The 20795-nt window shown below is 41.2% G+C and overlaps 1 protein-coding gene across 9 annotated transcripts in view; it reads right to left on the bottom strand.

Annotated features, from left to right (window-relative positions):
- The window catches only part of MAGI2 (membrane associated guanylate kinase, WW and PDZ domain containing 2), a 763738-nt gene extending 743180 nt beyond the window's left edge, over window positions 1-20558 (bottom strand). For all 9 annotated transcript variants that reach the window (XM_074869887.1, XM_074869888.1, XM_074869878.1 and 6 more), the window contains exon 1: window positions 20240-20558. In XM_074869887.1, coding sequence (XP_074725988.1) covers window positions 20240-20540 — 301 coding nt within the window. In that variant the 5' untranslated portion in view covers window positions 20541-20558. The remainder of the gene's footprint in view (window positions 1-20239) is intronic.
- Between the last annotated feature and the right edge of the window lie 237 nt (window positions 20559-20795).

Below are 20795 nucleotides of genomic sequence, written 5' to 3'. Positions count from 1 at the left end.
CACAGGTTAAATCTAGTTACTTTTAGTATTGACTCTGAGACCAGAATTTATATAACTCTCTTTACTTTCAGTGCTGCCTCTACAAGAAACAAAAGAACAGCCACAAGTATGAATTCAGATGAAAATGAAGTTCAAAAGCTCAGAAAAGCACAAAAATATAATGCAGAAAGTAGAATCCTTATTTAAAGAAATAGACGAATCACAGAATGATAAAAATGTAGAAGAAAACAAAGCAACACAGAGAGGTATTTTTGGCCAGATATCTTCCAAAGTGTTCACATACCCTCAGGAGAAAAATCTAGCGCAAAGATAATAATCACAAACAACATTAACTTCTACTACTACAGTTCTGCTGGAAAGTAAGGAACTAAATTGTCTGGAACTGCCCCAGAACCCAAATATTTGGCCACAGGTATTAAATAAATGCTTAAATAAAGCCTTCAGCACACGTGCTACCTGGTGAAAGGAGAAGGGTAATGCACTTGTGAGCATCCTCCTTACCTCTCCCAGCTAGAAAAGAGAAACTATCCATTGAAAAAGTAGTAATAGCAGAAAAGACACTTCTCAGCTAAGGGAAAAGCCCATATTTGCCATGCAGCTGAAAAAAAAGATCACTGACTTGATTAGAGTCTCAGAACTGATAGAGGAAACATATTCAGCCAGTGCATTATATGTAGAGAAAATGAACAAAGACAAATACACCCTTGAACCAAAAAAAAAAAAAAAAAAAAAAAAAATTATCTCTTATTTACACAAGATCTGATTTAGCTTTCAGAGTACAGTTTTCAAGCATCAGGTCAACATTGAATAATTAGCAATTACACGTCTCTAAGTCATATTAGTATGCTACCCTTACTACTATTGCAGATAAATGCATTACAATTATTTATTGAGTTACCCTCAGAACATCTTTCTGAGGGACAGATCTATTATTTGTTTAATACTCTATATGATTTTATTATCACTGGGGAATGAAGGCAGAGACACTGAGAAATTTATTTGAGGTTTCTAGAGAACTCTTGACTGCTTGCCCATTGCCTAATCTATTTAAATATCTTAAAATCTATATCGCTGCACTTTTCAAACAACTCATTGAAAATACTTTAGCTACCTGTATATTTGTCACTTGAAAACAGGTAACAAACACAATGCTGACATTATCATACCTCAGCGCTGTATCAAACAAGATGTATCATAAACTGCTGTTCTTTTGTCGTGACTATAATATAGAGACCCCTTTACAGATACAGCTACATATAAATAACTACAAAAGTGAGCTTTCAGAAAGCGATGTACGGATCTGTCTTAGTATGGTAAGGAGTGGTTATGCAGCCTACTGCCAACCCTTCCTCCATCCACCCAGTTATCACCACCAAAGCCCCCAGACGGCAGCAGATGGCCCTGCCAAGGCCACCCTGACCCCTGCGCAGAAGCACCCCGGTTCCCTTCGCCTGCCCGCATGGCTGCTGAGCTGTGGCACACATGTCCCCTGCCTCCACCAGCCGCAAGCTAAACACTGACATCAGGTTTTTAAAGCATCACATCACCTGTAATGGCTTAATATTGGTTTTAAATTACAGAGTCTCCCAATCCGCTTCTAAATGCTATAAATTTTTATTTTAACTTGCCTTCTGTTTGTTCTTTTTTCTCTTAAGGTTTGTTGTTTGGGGGTTTTTTTTGAGGGGTGTGTGTTTATATCTTTACTCCTTGAGACAGTGTCTTTATCAATACTGAGCTCTTCAGGAGCTACATCCACTAAATGCCATGGATAGCAACAACATAATACTTCATATATTGAGTATTCTGGCATTTGAGCTATAGAATAAAACATATTTAAAACACAGGGTAGAAGTGTGAAAAGAACTAAGAGCTCCAACATCTTTGAAACACAGTGGGATTATGCACGTAACTCCTTTCAAATTACAGGACTGAAGACTGTGATACAGAAGAGTGTTTATCTGATCGATACTGAACATATTCCAAAATACTAGTAAGGACCCAAACACATAGAATCGGGGAGTTGCTCTGGATCTGTTTTGACATAGTAGAGAAAAACTGAACCTCTTCTGCTAATAAAATGAAAAAAACATGCCCTAAATCAGAAAACAGTCACAAAAAGAGGACATTTTACATACATAACATGCTCAACAAAACTTGGATGAAAACACAGATTTTGGTTTTCATTTGGAAATCCTTGATTCTCTTGGTTTAAATCAAATTCTTAATGTTACTTTAATTTAACCACTTATGCATTAAACATACAATTTTTCCAAACCTTTTTGTTATACAGATCCATAAAAACTGGGAGGAACATAAAATTTTTTATAGACCAAGTACATTTATTTCCTCTGCTGAGCTGAATTATATTGTACGATGAAGGACAACAAACAGCTTTAATGAGCTGTTAAGATGAGACTTTTCAACTAAAATCCGCATGTCGATTCTGGCTTGCAAGGCACCATGGAGGAGCCTGCCAAGGGCACTGGCCACGGCCCCACTTCCAAAGCCTGTGGGACGTGCAGCCTAGCAGGGGGGAAGAGGCACAGCAAGGAGCTCATCATGGATAAAGCCCTTCGGGCCACCAAGGTGGCTGACTCGATGCAAAGCCAAAGCCTGAGCGCTGGGCTCCAGCAGCAGGTGGGTACATGCAACAGGGCCAGGTCAGGGCAGCACTTCTTTGCAATACTTGGCATGAAACCCTTGGCAGATTCTCCCTCTTTAGGTGCCAATCTGACTGGAAGGGATGTTGGAGGAAAGGGGAGAGGGGAGGGAAGCAAAGTACCTCTCCAGAGATGGGCACCAAGAACGGCGGGGAGGCAGCTGTCCCGCGGCTAAGAGCACAAGTCCCCTCCATCTCCCACAGTTTCCACAAGGACAAGGGCTGGAATCAACTCCTTGGGGAGAGCAACCTCACTCCCTTCTCCCCTCCTGTAGTCAGGATTAGGGACCAGCTCCAGGCCTCTCCCATTTCCTAGGCTGGAGTGTAGCGCAGCCCTTCCTGTGCACTGGAGCCAGGGCTCTGAAGGCAGGACATCTCCAGTTCTCAGTGAAACTTCCCAGATCTTACATTAGATGCTGTCCTTCTTAAAAAACAACTGAAGAGTCCTATGCTAGGATATGTAATCTGAAAAGATGGAAATTCTCATGCAGTAGCACCAGCACTGCAGACTGACAAATCTGCGTAGCCTGTTAAGCAACTGGATGGAAATACTCAGCACTGTCTTCCACTCCTCTTTTTTTTCCCTCTTTCCTCACTTTGCTTTGCTGGCCAGATTATTCTTTGTATTTATGATAAGCAATTACAGAAATACTTCTCAAACCTTTCTGAAAAACAAGATAATCCAAAATTTCCTTGTTTCATAAACAGTAGTAAGACAGAAACAAATTACAGGCGTTGCTTGTGGACAGCTTTAGTAGGCAAAACTCAATTATAAACCTTTAAAACACAGCTCTAACACATGGAAATGCAAGATCTACAAACAGTCGATTGGCAATTCTCCTACAAGAGAAACGCAAAATATTCCACACTGTACTGTGAACTTGATAATACTGATATGAAATTGCCCTGAGTAGTTGATATTGGCACATGAAAATAAAGCAAAGCTCAGCAAGACACATGAAATTCATGCATTTCCAATGTAATTCCAACCAGTATAGCATAAATCAGCATGGGCATGTAATTCTTGGCTGTCTTGTTTGACATAAGTGAAGGAGAAATTATGTGTTGTTGCAGGTGCTTTGCAAGCAAACATGACATCCAGCTGATTGTTAACAGATGAACTTTTTTTCAAAGGAAAATGAGCTGAAGGAAGATCTCCAAACTGCCTAATAAAAAAACCCAGGTGGAAGTAGTTAGGCCATTCCTGGGCTGGAGCAGCCAGAAGCGATTGCGTGAAGTTAGGATGGCACTGGAAACAGGCTGCTCCTAGGAGAACTAGGAGCAGGCTCCAGCAGGCTCGTGAAGCATTGCTGGGGATGACAGTCACTTCCACTTCCAGCTGGGCCAGTCGCTGGGCTGACCAGCATGGGCAGCTCCATTTGGCTCAGATGTTCTAAGAAATGTGTATCTCACCTGGAAAGCTACAGAACACCTGCAATTTATGCTGAGAAATCTGCAGTTCCTAGCCCCTCAAAGTTAAATTCTAAAGTTATATGACCTGTAATATTGTTAATCAGGTTGATTATTTCATCTTCCAAATGTAGTTTATTTGTTTCTTATACAAAGCTCCAAATGTGTAAAATACCTTTAGGATTTAAAGATGGAGCCTCTCTGATACAGGTCTCTTTTACTTTTGAAGATATGTTTTACATAAAATTCAAAGCGTTCAGAGCAGTCAAACAGCCCTTGCAAGGTGCAGGTTAGAGCAGCAAGGGGGAAAAAAAGGGTCAGAAAAAAATCTGATATTTGTAAAGTCATCTATACTGTATAATAAAATTTAACCATTTGATTTAGAAAATAATTACTGCAAATTCAACAGATATGCTCTTCATAACAGAAAAATATAAAAATATCAATTTAAAATATAAAGAGAGATCCTTGACTTGCAGACCTGGGTGAATCATCTCGGTTGGGTTTTTTTTCCCCTCTCTTTTCTGCTGCCCCTCTGAAAAACTCCTGTGTAAATCATGCATTGCAGGTCCACCCTCCCTAACCGCATGCTGTTTTCAGGAGACAGTAGTATCTGTAGCTGCCAGCCCAAGGGGAAAAAAAAAAAAAATTAAAAGCCTACAGACACAGAGGCTAGGCTGTTCCTGGATTTGATCAGAAATTGTCTCTCAGCAGTGACACTCAACACTGTTTTCAAGCAAAACATGAATAAACATGTACATAAACTTTTGACTAAGAGCAATACCACACTAGTTCTGTCATCCATCAGATCTCAGAAGATAAACATGATGAGATGTGGTTGGCTTTTGTTAGGAAAGCTTCCGAACAGGAACCTAAAAGCTGCAACTAGTAGGTGATTGAGTAGATGGCACTCCTCACTGTGCATAACTCATGTCCAAGCAGTGTGGCACAGAGCACTTGCTCTCAAGTTAGGTAAATATAACTAAGCTGAGAAAGACTTCTCAGAAAACAAGGATCCTGCTTAAAAACAAAAAATAAAATAAAAATTGAAGGGTTGTCATTTGGTTTCGTTTTGTGCTTTTAAAAAATAAACTGTGGAGAAAAAAGGAAATCTTTCAAATAGTAGTTGAGGAACTCCTACCCAAGTGTAGGCCTGCACCAAGGGCCACTGGAGATTACTATATGGACCTGCTCCACAGGATAGTCTCCAAATCAGATTAGGAGCCCATTCCGGTTACCTACTTGCAAGTGTGTCTTCAGGGACAGCTTTATGGTGCCCTGTATGACATTCCCAGAGGGAAAGCTCTGGTCCCCTAACACCCAGGTGGCTATCCACTACTCACTTGTTTGTTTTGGGATTTGGTTGGGCCCAGCAGTCTGTGCAGCTTCAATTACCCCATCCTTCTGATGACACATATGTACAAGAAAAAACTCAGTATTCTCTAGTGCAGGATAACCCCAGCACCCTTCAAACACAAGTATTTTCATCTCCTGCTACAAGGACACCCGGCATGCCTGAACAGCCTGATCACTGGCTGAATTCAGGACAGTGAAGAGCTGGTGATGGTCCTGGGAGGAGAATGATCCCAGTGCTATTCTGTCAAGTACAGAATCTTTTCTTTACAGGTGTATGGATTGTTAACTCTGGTGCCTAAGCCAAAGTCCAGCTCATCTCACCTATTCCCTGGTGATACTGACTGCACAGAACATTACACTTTTTCTGCACCAAAACATTACGTAATATCACCATGCACTGTGAACCAGCTGCCCTTTTTCAGAATGGAGATGTCAGCTTTTTCAAGGTTTCCTTTGCCCTTAGCCCTACAAATGACTGCACCTGTAAAAAACCTTGATGAATTAATAATGCAAACACAGGGCAACAGTGTGCTCATGATCAATTTCAGGACAGAAGTCCTACCAGACTAACTGCAAAATGAAGGGTGCTGTGCAATGAACAGTACTATGTGGTTGTCAAAAGGAGACATGAGTTTCTTCATCAATTCAGGTGTCCATAATGTGCTGCACTGGCTTGTGCCAGTTTTATTTAAAGGATCTAGAAGTACTGCGGTACATAAAAGGGATTTAAAAAAGGATTGCAGAACCTCAGCTGGATATCATCCCTAATGTTATGCAACTCCTTTCTCCCAAAAAAGAAGGATGGATTCGGCAAGACCTAAGTCTCGTTGCCTGTACAAGGCAAAATCCTACTCTGATCCCTCACTGATCATCTCTTTAACTCTACACAGGGCCCAGGCACTGAAAGAGGAGGACAAGGAGACCTTCTAGAGGATCCTCATGGTGAAAAGTGCTCCAGCAGCTCAGGCAGATATTCCTCACACCGAGTATGTGCTAGGGAGTCCCCCCACCCTTTCCTTCGTGCCAGCCTCTCCAAGGGGAGTGGAAGGGAAGAGCTTCTAATGAGAAATGAGAAAATGATGCCAAAGAGAAGGAGGTGAAAGCACAGAGACACCAACTACTCTCCACAGAGGGACAACAGCAGAGAGCTACAAAGTGTAATCTTTGGTGTAGCTGCAACTGAAATGGCCTTAACAGAGAACTGCCTAGGATTACCACATGTCCTCATAACATCAGGACAGTCTCCCTTCTCTGTGATTCATCAGTAATTTAGAAGGATGTCATCTCACAACTCTAAACCTTAGACCTAACTTTCTGCAAGTTGGGCTAAATCTACGATTCTGCCAATAATCCCACCCAGTTTGGGTCAAAAGATGGCAACATCAAGGCTCTGAAAGAAGACACCATCCAGCAAAGCCAATCTGAAGTCCCACAGCATCGTGAAAAGTGAGAGGTTCCCACTGGGGTTTTAATTACTATTTTGTACGTGTCACTTGGCAAATCAAACTTTGCCTGTGGTAAAATTTTTTTAGGACTTCTCATATTTCCAAAACAAATTCATAGTTTTTTAAAACAAAAAGAAAAGGGGAAAAAAAATAAACACCCCAAAAAGTCCCCACACAAATTATTTATAATTTGCCACTCGGCAGGCAGGAGCTTTAACAGGTCAGACTAATTTCAATAAATCTCATACAGTGTGGTTGATGTACCTACATGTCCAATTAGCACTGCAAACAAACATAAATATCTAATTAAAATATATAAATGTATATTACTTTGGTTTCCTACATTTTACCACTTTAAATACATTTCTGAAATGCATTTTATTTTAGGAGACAACACTATCACACTCTCTCCTCTGTACAGGCCTTTGCATGCTTGTGCTTCTTTGTTATTGTCAAAGCTTCTGCTTTACATGGGATTTGTCATGGAATTTAAAATAAATATCTACAAAAATATTTTACTCAAGCAATCAATAGAAAGCCTCATTGAACAGGAGAGGGGTTTTTTTTGCAGTTTGTTTGCCTTTACTTGAACGCAGTACTGCTTGTACAGACTTTTAAATTACATTGCAGGGTTCTTCACTCTGTTATTGATTGATCTGAGATTTTTGGCAAGTCATTTCACCACCATGCAGTTCTGTCTCTTCCTACCTATCCGCTGTGTCTAATTAGCCTTTATAAACCCTTTGGGGCAGTGACTGTTTCTCACTGCCAGCTTGTAGTACCTGTCTCCATGGGATCTGATTTCAGTTGTCCTGACAGACTTAATAATAACATTCATGTTTTAAGAAATTAATTTTTTAAATAATAAAAAACCCCCTAAGCAATTGCATTGGAGAAATACAGTGCCAGTTCTATTGGTAAACCATACATATTTAGATAGATACTTTCTTTCTAAAAAGCTAGACAGGCTTTAAATAACATTTTAAAAGCCCGTAAAATGACAGCACACATGATGAAAATATAATCACTATGACTGTGAAAATCAGCCATTTCCCAAGAGTTTTTAAGAACAGTATCTCATAGCTTAGATGAGGAGACCAAAGATGTGAGGAAGTTTTACGTAGTCTCAGCTTCCCTCCCCACACTGAACTTCGTGAAGGTTGGTGAGGACATCAAGGGTAAATTCCTGTTGGGGGAATCTGAATAAGCAAGTTTTGTAAAGGATTTTTAGAATCTGGAAGCTATTCAGCTAGTTCAATAACAAGAGCAATATTAATGTCTAGAGGGATACATGTGAAGACTTCTGTTTTAATGTCTCAGCTGCGAATCTCTTTCCCAGCAGCATCCTTCTCACTCGGTGGCCAACAGCATGAAGACATGGAGGGAGGAATTCTGCAGCTAACTGCAACCAGTTCCTACAGCAATTGGTGAGAAAGTTTCTTACCACTTACTAGAAATCTACTGAATATTGACCCGAAAGAACGCTATTGGATCTCAACTGGATCTGCTACACTTCCTAAGAGAAAGTGGTACTGCTCTGGTCACATGCAGGAGGTGCTTTCTCAGGTATGCAAAAAGAAATCTTCAGTTTCTCCAACTTTTACATTCAGAAACATTAATTTTATTAGCCTTAAAACACACACATGGATATGAATCCCTATCAAGGCAAAGCAGCTGTTATACTTCTGCAAGTCAGATTAACTGTACGCAAACCCCTACAATACTTCACACATATTTAAAGGAGACATTTTCAATTTTATGGGTTCATCTGTTCTGAAGAGTATTTCAGTACGTACTACAGGCATAACATAAAAACTCAACATAAATATGAATCCAGAAGCCCTTTTAATTCATATTTCAATTACTTTTAATTTTAATTAAGAAAACCCAACATCTTGATTTTATTTTCCCAACAAAACCTCCAGTGCTGTGACGCATTCTTCTCCTGAAATCTTTTATGCTATTTTTACTGGAAAATGACTAAATAGAGTGAGTGTTGAAAAAGCTTTTTACCGGCTTATCAGAAATTCCAGTAATTCTTCTAGAAGTTTACAGGGGGGAAATGTTCTTCCACAAGTAAATGGAGCAGATAAAAAGAAAAAACTAAATTCTTTGGGAAATTTATTCTCTGTATGCAGTACAGCTAAGGTTTTTTGAACAGGCTTCACTAGCAGTACCTGTAATGGAAAGACCATGAGACAACAGACCAGTGCTACCAATAATAAAAGGTGCACATTAGTCATAACTAGGTATTTTCTCTTAAATGACATTGTTCAACTTCTATCCACGTTACAGCTTCCATCACCAACACTGAAATATTGTCATTTTGAGTTACAGATCCTATGTTAAAATGATACAGAATATTTCCAATATCTATTACCAAGAAAGTAATTCTGGCTACCTCTGAATTTAATGTGAATTCTTCCTTACATTGCCATAGGGAACTAGAGTTGCTAGTTGCTCTAACAAAAAGGCAGTTCCTCTCACCAAGAGGTTTCAGACTTTATACATGAAGACAACAGGCAGATATAACAAACGAAAACAGAAATCAGAAATACCAGCAAATACAATCACTGTCAATATAATGAACAGAAGTTTTAGATCACCACCTAATAAGTGCAGAGCAGGCATCTCAGCAGAGCTGAGCTTCAAGGAGAGTTTTGCAGAAGAATAGTGTAGTGGCCATGCAGGGAATTTGCGGGGTAATTAGACTTTACCTAACCAAAGCACATGACAGTTTTAAACTGAAAAAGTGTTCATCTCCTGCCTCAATCGGCTGCAAGGGTTTAGCAGCTGCTGCCTTTCCCACTCCACAGATCGCACTTCAATGATGGGAGGGAGCACTTAGGTGCTCTATTAGCTTATTAAATTTGCAACAGGACTCTGCAACACTTTGAAATATAAAATGCTGTTCTTATAAAAATACAAGGACAGAGAATTAAAATATAATGGGATTAATTATTGTTTATACTAATGTACCATTTTGGAAGCGTAAGATAGGCTTATGTGACATTTATTAACGCAGACTTAGCACAAAGAAGGACTTAGTAAGGAAATAATAGAAACTAACAGCCATTTAATTTCATTCTAGTTAAAGAACCAGCCATGTGAATGCAACACTTTAGAAACTATTCAGTGTAGCTCATACAAGGTCCAAATAGGACTGTTCCTCAGTTTTCAATCTGAGTTTAAAATCAAGCAAACAACAAGTGTTTGTGTTACAAGAATTTACATGTGAAACAGATGTCCTGGAATGAGATTGATGCCCTAATTTTGTTTCCTTTCAGCTTCTGTAGCATGAGTTAGGTGTGGTTTTATAAAATGGATATATTTTATCAGAAATATGCAGATTAATTCATGATTGCCATGAGGGAAACAAAGCTGGAAGAATTATTTTTTTTATTAAAAAAAAAAACACCATAAAATGTGCAATTTAAAAAATCGTATTCCACATTTTATTCTGACAAATGCAAGGACAATGCAAGATATGAAGATACCAAGATTAAATAAGTAAGTAATAAAAGATGATTTGTACCTGTTTTCAGGAAGGATCTCCACTCTGGAGTACTAATATTACATTAACACAACTACACAATTTGCTAGTATACAGTGTAGAAAATTTTGGTCATTATATTCTTACTATTATTTTCCAGTTGCTGTGCTATTCATAGAGAATCTATCAACACCAGTCATAACTATAAAATCTATTTCTAGGTTTTTTCTTTTTTTTCTGCATACTGAGGACACAGTATTTCTTCTGAGTTTTTAAAAACAAACAAACAAACTTGCTATGACTCTGCAGATAGTGAGTGATCCCAGTTTTGTCCTCAGTGTCTGACCTACAGACTTCCAAAGGAAAACCCTGGACCCCAGTATGATAATCTGGGGACTCTGTGAACAATTTAATAATTCTGGATAATTCAATCAAACAACTGCCATCATTGGCTGTAGAGACTGCCATATGTTGTCAAGGCTGTGTCACGTATCTCCCAGACCAGGGACAATGGGAGATTGTTATACCAGGCTTGCTCCCATCAGAACAGGAATGATCTGGAATCACGGAATGCCAAAATCTGGGTCAAAACAAGTTTCTGCATGCTTTCTGAAGTAAATTCAAGCACAGAGGGTAGGAATATCTCACTGACAGAATAAAGTACTTGGTGCTAATGTCAGACCTGAAAGATGTACTACTTGAAACAGCCAGGGTGAATTCCAGGGACACAGGAAGCCTTGTACAAAGATGCTTCAGTAGCAGAAAAGCTGTGGAGCAAGCAAGAAAGAAGGACACTGGTGGCAGGTAGGGCTCTATGGTTTGTAAGAAAGGAAAGATATATGGGGGAGCTCCTTGAAGTACACTGATCTGAACCAAGGATGATTCATGAGAGTCAGAAAAATGTGATATAGAAATGTAAGGAGGCATTGTTTCACCTATGGATTTTTTGTGGTAGTGGACATAGCCACTCTGTTTCATCTGCAAACCATAAAATACATGCATGCTTTGTTTTTTCTTCCATTTTCACACAGTCTTGAACAGCTAAACTGTGACCCTTGCTTTGCAAGGTCAGAGGTCTGAAAAGAAAGGTGTAGAAGTTACTTAGTGTTTGTGGGCCAGCATTACTTCTGAAGGTCAGTGACACCACAACAATTTTGGTAGCAGAGGAGCAGCGTGCAAAAATGAGCCAGGGAGGTCAAGGTGCCACCTCAGCAGAGAGGGACCCAGCATACAGTTCTGGCATGATGGTAACTAATCAGTACCTGGTAAATCTCTGTTTTTGTAGGACTGTCACACACATACGAAAATCATCCTACACAAATATGTGTCATCCAACACAGATGTGTTTCTGCCCCAATCTCAAGGGGCACCATTGTTTCACCCTACTTTGGTGAGAACTTGGGACAGAAACATAGATGCATTAAGAACAACTTGTGATTCAGCTAAAGAAGAAGGAATACAATTTTTTATTAGAATGGGTCAATTGTGTGTACTTTAGAGGGCCAGCTTTAGCCCAGCATTCTCCTGGAGAAACTGGGGGCTCATGGCTTGGACAGGCATACCCTTTGCTGGGTAGAAAGAGTGGCTGGATGGCCAGGCCTGAAGAGTTGTGGTGAACAGAGTTAAATCCAGTTGGTGGCTGGTCACAAATGGTGTTCCCCAGGGCTCAGTACTGGGGCCAGTTCTGTTTAATATCTTTATCAGTGATCTGGATGAGAGGACTGAGTGCACTCTCTATAAGTTTGCAGACAACACCAAGTTGGGCCGGAGTGTTGATCTGCTTGAGGGTAGGAAGGCTCCACAGAGGGATCTGGACAGGCTGGATTGATGGGCCAAGGCCCATTGTATGAGGTTCAACAAGGCTCAGTGCTGGGTCCTGCACTTGGGTCACATCAACCCCATGCAATACTACAGGCCTGGGGAAGAGTGGCTGGAAAGCTGCCTGGCAGAAAAGGACCCAGGGGTGTTGGCTGACAATGGCTAAATATGTTGGTTGACAGTGGCTGGCCAAGAAGGCCAATAGCATCCTGTCTTATATCAGAAATAGCGTGGCCAGCAGGACTAGGGAAGCAATCATCACTTTGTACTTGGCACTGGTGAGGCTGCACCCCAAATACCATGTTCAGTTTTGGGCCCCTCACTATAAGAAAGACATTGAAGTGCTGGAGAGTGTCCAAAGAAGGCAACAAAGCTGGTGAAGGGTCTAGAGCACAAGTCTTATGAGTGGCTGAGGGAACTGAGGTCGTTTAGCCTGCAGAAAAGGAGGCTCAGGAGAGACCTTATCTCTCTCTACAACTACCTGAAATGAGGTTGTAGTGAGGTGAGTGTTGGTCTCTTCTCCCAAGTAACAAGCAACAGGACAAGAGGAAAAAGCCTCAAGTTGCACCAGGGGAGGTTTAGATTGGATATTAGGAAAAATTTCTTCACTAAAAGGTTTGTCAAGCATTGGAACAGGCTGCACATGAAGTGGTTGAATCACCATCGCTGGAGGTATTTAAAAGACATGTAAATGTGGCACTTAGGGACATGGTTTAGTGGTGGACTTGGCAGTGTTAGGTTAACAGTTGGACTCAATGATCTGAAAGGTCTTTTCCAACCTAAACGATTCTATGATTTCAACATATTTTGAGGAACTAAGACAGACCTAGGAAATGCACGTTCCCTGTGCTGATTTCCCCATGCTGGAGAATCTCCCCAGGGCTGTACAGTCTCTCTTGAATATGACAGAACATGTGATTTCTAAAACGAGTAATATTTTAGTTTAATAATCTCTGAATTTTTTTACTGGGACTTTCTCTCCCACATTTTACTTTCTCCATTTTGTTCCTTAATTCCTTTTGTCTTGAATCCATGCATCGTAGAAACAATCAAAGACATCCAGGAGAAATGTTTGAAGCTGATAAGCAGAGTGAAATAGTAATATTCATATATTACTAATCATAACCTATATATGAATGAGAAGGCACCTGGAAGTGCTGTGTTGACAGCTAGATACCTTTTGATTAAGCTGTCTGGATCCTAGCAATCTGCATGTGATGACTGAGAGTTCAGAAATAATGCATTTGTGGTTCATTTACACACTGTGAAAAGGGTAAATACATGGCAGATACACACAAACAACAGCCTTCTGTCACTCAGCTTCTAGTGTAGAGTCCAAATTATGGATAGGAGGCTTGAATAAATGTGACTTTTTTTTGGCTAATGTTAAAATAACATTCAAACCATAAGTACTATTTTAGAGATTATCAATTACCTATGAGAATTTTTGACCAGTTTAGGAACACTAGATAAAGTTCAGTTTTGTTAGAGCCCTTCACTCTTTTCTTTTGTTTCTGTATGTCATTCCACCTTCCATTGTGGTAGCTTCAGCCTACAGTGAGAAAGCTGGCCAGCAAAACTATTACACCTTCTTACTGGATCCATCAGGTTGAAAGACAGCTGATTCATAACAAATTAGGTGTGCTGAAGAGATACTGTTGGGATCACAGCCCCTGTGATTTTAGAAAATTCAGTTAAGGCCAGCATTGCAATGACATTCAGCAACAAAAACCAAGGATAGGCACTTTGCTACCGAAATCAATACCTTCAAACTCTGCAATACAGACTTCACCTGCTTGGGTAGCCATCTAGTCAATCTTATTCTAAAGTTTATAATCATTTCATTTCCTACTGCAGAATATTGGTGCCATACTGCACACTACTTGGCCACCAGAGTGAATGGTTCATTGTAACTATCTTTTATATATATATATATGCATCAAAACTTGTATGAAAAACATTCTAGATTAGTACTGTAGCCCATAAATATCATTATATATTACATTATTGTGTAGCAATACTACACAAAGTCTTACACACTCTCAACCTACAGATAAAAAGTCCTACCCATAGCTCTCAAAAAAATATATATAGAGGTATTTGTATACTCATATATTTATAAACACATATTATAGGTATGGAAGAAAAATTACTTCCAGAATGTTAACACAGTCAAGCAATAGCACTATGTTCTTTGACCCTTGCCTTGATGCTCTTCAGTAAAAAAGTTTCCCCTTTTTTTTTCTGTTTATACCGCTATGAGGAAGAGAAGAAAAGAAACATCTGCTTCTACAACTCCTGCAGCTCTTTCCTTTCCTTCACCCTTTCTAAATCACAGTTATGACCACCTCCTCATACAAACCCCTTCTGAAGGAACACTTTTTCCATGTATACACCACTTCTTGTATACAAAAAATATGAATAATTTATCAACTCTTTCATGTCATGAAAGGAGCTCCTCATCTATAATGGGCAAGAAGATCACAAACAGGGAAAGCAACAGCTCAGAATCCATATCTGTAATGAAATGCTGAATTAATGCAGGTGAGGTTATAGGATGCATAAAATAAGTGAGATGCAATTTTGCCTCCTCATACCAGTATTTTCCTTTGATGTCAACAGTATCAACAGATGGACAAGTGTTAGTGTGAGATGAACTCTGCCATATGAGACTCAACAGAACTAAGACGACCACTCTCAATTATTTCATTTCTTCAAGGAAATGATGCACTAACAAAGTCATGGCCCCATCCTTTAATGGCACATTTGTAATTCTCAGAGAAGGAAAAAGACTGATGAGTATAATTCTACTGCCAGTGAATACACAGAGTTCCTGACATGAAACATCACAGTCTCTCTGGAGGAGCTGAAGAATAAATCACCGGCTACATGAGTCAGAAGTCAGCTTCAATGGTCTTTAAATTAAGATGGACAAGCATAAGAATGACATAAAGTAATGGTAAAAGAGAACTCCGAATTTGATTTCTAGAGTTAGTAAAATCCTAAGGAGCACAAGTTAGAAAAAAGAGTAGGTCTGAAGCACAGTTTACTTTCAAAGACTATCTTTGCATTATATACCAGAAGTGCAACCATGCAGGTTTTCATAGTTCTTTGGGTTTGGTTTTTGCAAGACCCTTGGGATTTTTTAATTCGGGAAAATCATGCAGTTTTCTATTGTAAAATATTGTTCTTTGTATTAGTGAAGAAAATTTTATCCCACATTCACATCTTAGAGGACAGTACATACTGATACCCAGGAAGAAAAAAACACAAAAAGACCATCTGTATGCACAGAGTATTTTAATGTACATAGAAGAGAATTACTGATTAACTTCAATAATCAAAGAAATTTCTTAAAACCATAACTATACATAGGAATATGTGTATGAAATGTCTGTAGAAAAACAGTAACATTTTAACTAGCTGACATGGTATTTACACATGCAGGGAAAAACTTTGGAAAACCAAAACATTCCTGTACTTCTCTGTTGAAAGACTTGTCACAGACTTCCAAAAAAAAAAAAAAAAAAAAGTTAACTGCAAGCCAGGTTTTAATTGCAAAACTCATGGATGAAGTCATTAAGGAAAAAAAAAAAAAAGAAAAAAACACAACCCAAACCACTAGAAGGCCACTAAATCCCTGTAAATCACTGGGTGCTGGGCCAGTACTGTCCTGTCCTTTTAGTCTTCGCTGGAAAACCACTGTTGCCACTACCAGGCATAGGATGTGGAGGATGCGGACCTGCAGTCTGCCCAAACACAGCCACTCTTGTATCCATCCTAATGAGGGTCCAAATCTTCTCCTGACTAGGAAATCACTTGCAAATATGCCCAAGTCCATCTATAGTCAGTAAAACATTTTAGCATATGTTTACTGTTAAGTAAATGATTAGACTGAGAAAGTAAAACTGGTTTTAAATCCCTCCTTACATTATGAGTACTAAATGCCTTTTTGCATAAGGAGCTAAAGCATTATGGGTTGAAGCTTAAAGTCTGACAATTTAGAGTCAAACTGGAGACATCGGAAAGCGTCAATGTAAAGTATCAATGTTATTCATATTTCATATGGTCATACCACTAAATACTTCCAAAAGTAAATGCAGTTGCTCAGGTAGTCAGATCACCTGGTTACATAGTATGTCCAAACCATTTTCCTTGAGGAAGAGATGTGTCAGGCAGCAGCTCCAGGACAAAATCTGCTGCAATGCTCCTGAGTTCTGAAATCCATGTTTTCAGAGCGTTCATGGGGATTCTGCTGAGGGCATCTGTGGAAGTTTATAACTCTATGCAAAGAATAAAGACCCTGGTTTATGCAGTACAACTTAGTGGGCTGCTCCTGCAGCCCTTCAAACTAAAACCAAAGCTGTACTGGAGTCTGTGCACATCATGGACTTGTGTTACCTACTGATGGGAATTACTGGAGAAAGATACTGTGGATCTCAGACAGCAGTGATGAACAGAGCATGGAACTGGAGACAACATTGCTCCTCACATGACTCTTCCCCGTGTGATTACTTATCCAAATTAGAATGCCTTTCCTTAACACATTGCTACTTTCACAACTACGCATCTGTGCATCTGTGGGAAGAAGATAGTACTTAATCTAAACTGTTCTGCATGTAAAAACAATCACATTTGAAATTCAGAAGTATTCCTTTCAGAATCAGTAAGGCTCTTCTCTTCACCAGAGAGTAGAAGGTCAGAATGCAGAACATTTGCAAATATGCCCAACTAATTTGACTGCTATACAAAATTCTCCCATTGAAAGAGTATATATTCAATAAAGCATAGGACTTTACAGAGGAAATCCTGCCTTCTTTATTTGATGGCAAGGACAGCTTTGCCATTGACTTCATCTGGGCCAAGATTTCAACCCATGTGTTTTAAGAGAATCTCTGTGATTCTGCCAACACTAGCACAATAAGTGGCTCGCAAAAAAAACTAACAAAAAAACCCCAAACAGGAAATAGTCTCCAAGGAATAGTTCTCTGTGAACTCTTACAATTAAGATTAAAAAATAATAATGGTTCTTACAATCTTTTCTCCCCATGCAAAACCAAGGAATAATTTCCTGCACTAAAACCTTATTTATTGGGCGTCATACTTAGGTGAGTTCTATGTTGGATCATATCGTGGAACTGCTAATTAGTTTCACATTATGTTTACCTCTCCTGATGATATACAGCAGCTCCTACATTATAAGATTGGGTTTTTTAAGTTAATATTTTTAGCTCAGAATGTTCAGCTCACATGAAACTGCAATATTCCCTCAGACTTTTTTTAAAGAAGTATTTCACCTCGTAATGTGATAAAAGATGAAGTATTTCATTATTTCAAAGAGGGGGGTGTTTAATCAAACACAACATAATGAAAAATCACGAAATCGCCTTTATTTTCCATACTTCAAAACAGCTAAGCTAATTCCTGTAAACTGAATTAGCCGTTCCCTGATTTCACCTACAAGTGAATTTTCATTGCTGAATTATCAAAACTTTCAAACAAGAGAAATACTCACAGTCTCTTAAGCATCACATTATAAATAGTCGTGTCCTACCTCCACATTTCTCTGACTTCACTCCTAGGCAGCACTGAAGAAGCAGCGGCAGTCACATGGTGCATTCAAGGTCATGCTATTCTAATTTACAGAGATATCATTGATAAATTATGCGGAAACAATGATAATGGAGTCATTAACCTTGTTCCAGCACACTAAAGGTGTTTTATAATTAAAAGGAGAACAAAAGTTACAAAAACATATAAAGATTTTATTGCCCAGCTTTTTCTCTCCTACACACTGCTACTGTTAGGGAATAGTAATTTGTAACGTAGATGCCTGATTGTCTGTGCTTTGTAACCAAGAGGTGCAGAGATCAGACTGAATTACACTGAAGGAGGAGTCAGGTGGTAAAACACACAAACCATTGACCTTTTTTTAAAATAGGAAGTTGGATCCAGAAGGCCTCTCCCTTTGGCGAAGTAAAGGATGCTGGAGCACAAGAAAGATCATCTGAGCCAGGAAGTCTCTCTCAGTCCAAGAATCTATGCAGAACTGTCACTTCCAAACACGCAGTCATCTGGCCAGTGCTTTGAGGGCTCATATCAAAAGTGTAGTGTGTTAACAGACTGAAGTAAAACTCCTCATATATATATATATATAAAAACTAGGCGGAATTTAGAATCCATCTGCTATGTCTCATTCAAGAAACTTGCAGTAATCCACGGACTAAAAGCCTGACTAATGTCCCTAATTCATGTATGACGGTTATCTTTATTAAGGGTGCACACATTAATGAATCACTGGTGATTGCTTTGACTTAAAAAAGAAATATGAGAAAAACAGTGAAGAGGTGGGACAGAGACTGTTTCATGTAGTAAATGAACGTAACCTTAAATTGGCATTACTGTAAAGCACCTATAGGATTTCTGGAAAAAAAAAAAAAAAAGAAGCAAGAATTTAAATAACTTAACAGACAATGTACCCTTATCTTCTTGACACTTCCACTGCTGCTTCTTTTTGAATCCCATCACAGTAAGATCACTCACACTAAAATTATTAAGAAAAAGAGCAAACTACAGAGCAGGTTTCCTGGAGTTCAGGTGCCCAGAGATGATGCTATACTGCAAGACAGAATCCATTATACTCCTTTCTAATCTTCACTTATCACATAAGTGTCTCCCTGCATTGCCTGACTATCAAGATATGATCTACAACATATTGCACAACTTACCCAAAAGGACACATAGAAAAATCCCAGATCATATCTGTATTTATAGGTTTGACCTTATGTAGATAACTGAATATATATCATGAAGTACATTCTGAAGGCCTGAGTGAAAACTAAATTCTTTCTACTGATTCTGTCGTGTTTGGTTAAACTAATAACTGGTATATCCTTCAAGCATTCAGAAGTATCACAAATGACACTTTAAACAATAAACCGCCAATTACAATGAGCAAGTTAAATTACAAAATTATACCAAATGTCAGAGGAACATTCCTGTACGTTCTCTGAGCAAAGGCTGCTGGCTGCAGTTACACAGCACAAGCGTCCCTGGTGCACGGCCTCTAAAATCTTCCCACCGCAGAAATCCCCAAGTTTTCAAGGGCTGAGTTTAGTGCCCGGCTTAAGCGCGTACTTCAGCGATGCGCGTCCAGCCGCTGCACCGGCCATGCCCAGGGAGCACCTACAGGCTCCTTCCCAGAGCAGCTCATAGCTCCTGTGCTTCAGGAGTGCTGCTGGGGTAGCAGAAACCTCCTCACAGCTGCAGACAGCCCAACTCAGCACAGTTTAAAGAGGACAGAAACAAACACGTAAACAGCATCTGCGGCGTCTCTTCTCTACTGGCTTTCCTGGTAATCCATTAACCTATTACAGTACTTCAGAAATAAAAAAAGAGAAGCAGAGGAGAGGCAAAAGCAGACCGTTCTCTCCCAAAAGTTTCTTTCTGCCTCTCCCTCCCACTTCCTCCGAGCTCCCCCTTCCCTAGGATTAGGCGATCGTTTTCACCAGGGATCAAATGAATGACTTTTCCGCTAATGACACTTAAGCGATGCTAAAGCCGCCCTTCAGGCCACCGGAGACCCGGCGCGCAGCGGCAAGCCGCTGTCCCCAAGCCAAGGCGCCCGGAGCGGAGCGAGGCCAAGGGCAGCCCCATCCGCAGCCGTGCCCGGCCGCTCCGCCGGCCCCACCGGCAGCGCCAGCAGCCGCCGGAGAGGCGTCCGGGGCCGGCGGGGCGGGCGGCGCCCCGGTCCCGGGCGGCGGAGGGGGATGCCGGGGGGTGCTGGCCGGCGGCGCGGCCGCCCCCCCGTCCCCTCCCGCGGCATGGCGAAGCGCTGTCACTGACGCACATTTAATTCGCCCGGCTGCGGGCACCGCGCAGCGCCGCTCGCATCCTCCCCCCCCCCCCCCCGCCGGCGGGGATGGGGGCGGCTCCGGCGGGGAGGGGGAAAGTCAAACTGCAGCAACAAAGTTGCTTCCCCCCCGCTCCCCCCAGACCTGCCCCGGCCCCCGGGGGAGGGGGGGCGGCGGCGAAGGGGGGGGCCCGTCCCCGCCTTACCTTGCTTGACGCACTTGAGCCGGATGGGGTCCTTGCAGTGCTTGATCACGGCCAGCACATCCCTGATGGTGAGCCCGGCCACGGGGGTCTCGTTCACCTCCAGCAGCAGCTCCTCCGGCACTAACTTGCTGCCGCCCTCATAGGCCACCTTGCCGGGCTTCACCTCCCCCAGGTAGGGGAACTGCCCGTTCTCGGCGCCCCCCTTCAGCTCGAAGCCCAGCTGCCCCTCCGGGTTCCTCACGATCACGATCTCGTGGACTCGGCTCGTCCAGTGGCTTTTCTTCTTCAAGCCCTTGGACATTGCCGTGGGGATGCTCTGCCCGACTCCCTCCCTGTATTCCGTGCTGCTTCCCTCCCTCCCTCCCTCTCTTCCCCCTCCCGTCCCCGGGGCAGCCGGGCTCCTCCGGGGCAGGCTCGGGGCGGGCGGGGAGCGGCCGCCGCTGCTGCCGGCCGGCGGGAGGGAGGGCGCGGCGGCCCCGCGGGGCTCGGGAGCTGGGGTCGGGGGGCGCCTCTCTGCCCTCTCCGGCCGGCTTTAGCTGATATCCATGGCAGCCGC

This window comes from Strix uralensis, chromosome 5 (genome assembly GCF_047716275.1).
Source record: "Strix uralensis isolate ZFMK-TIS-50842 chromosome 5, bStrUra1, whole genome shotgun sequence".
Lineage (NCBI taxonomy): Eukaryota > Metazoa > Chordata > Aves > Strigiformes > Strigidae > Strix > Strix uralensis.
This window is presented reverse-complemented; position numbering and strand designations above follow the sequence as displayed.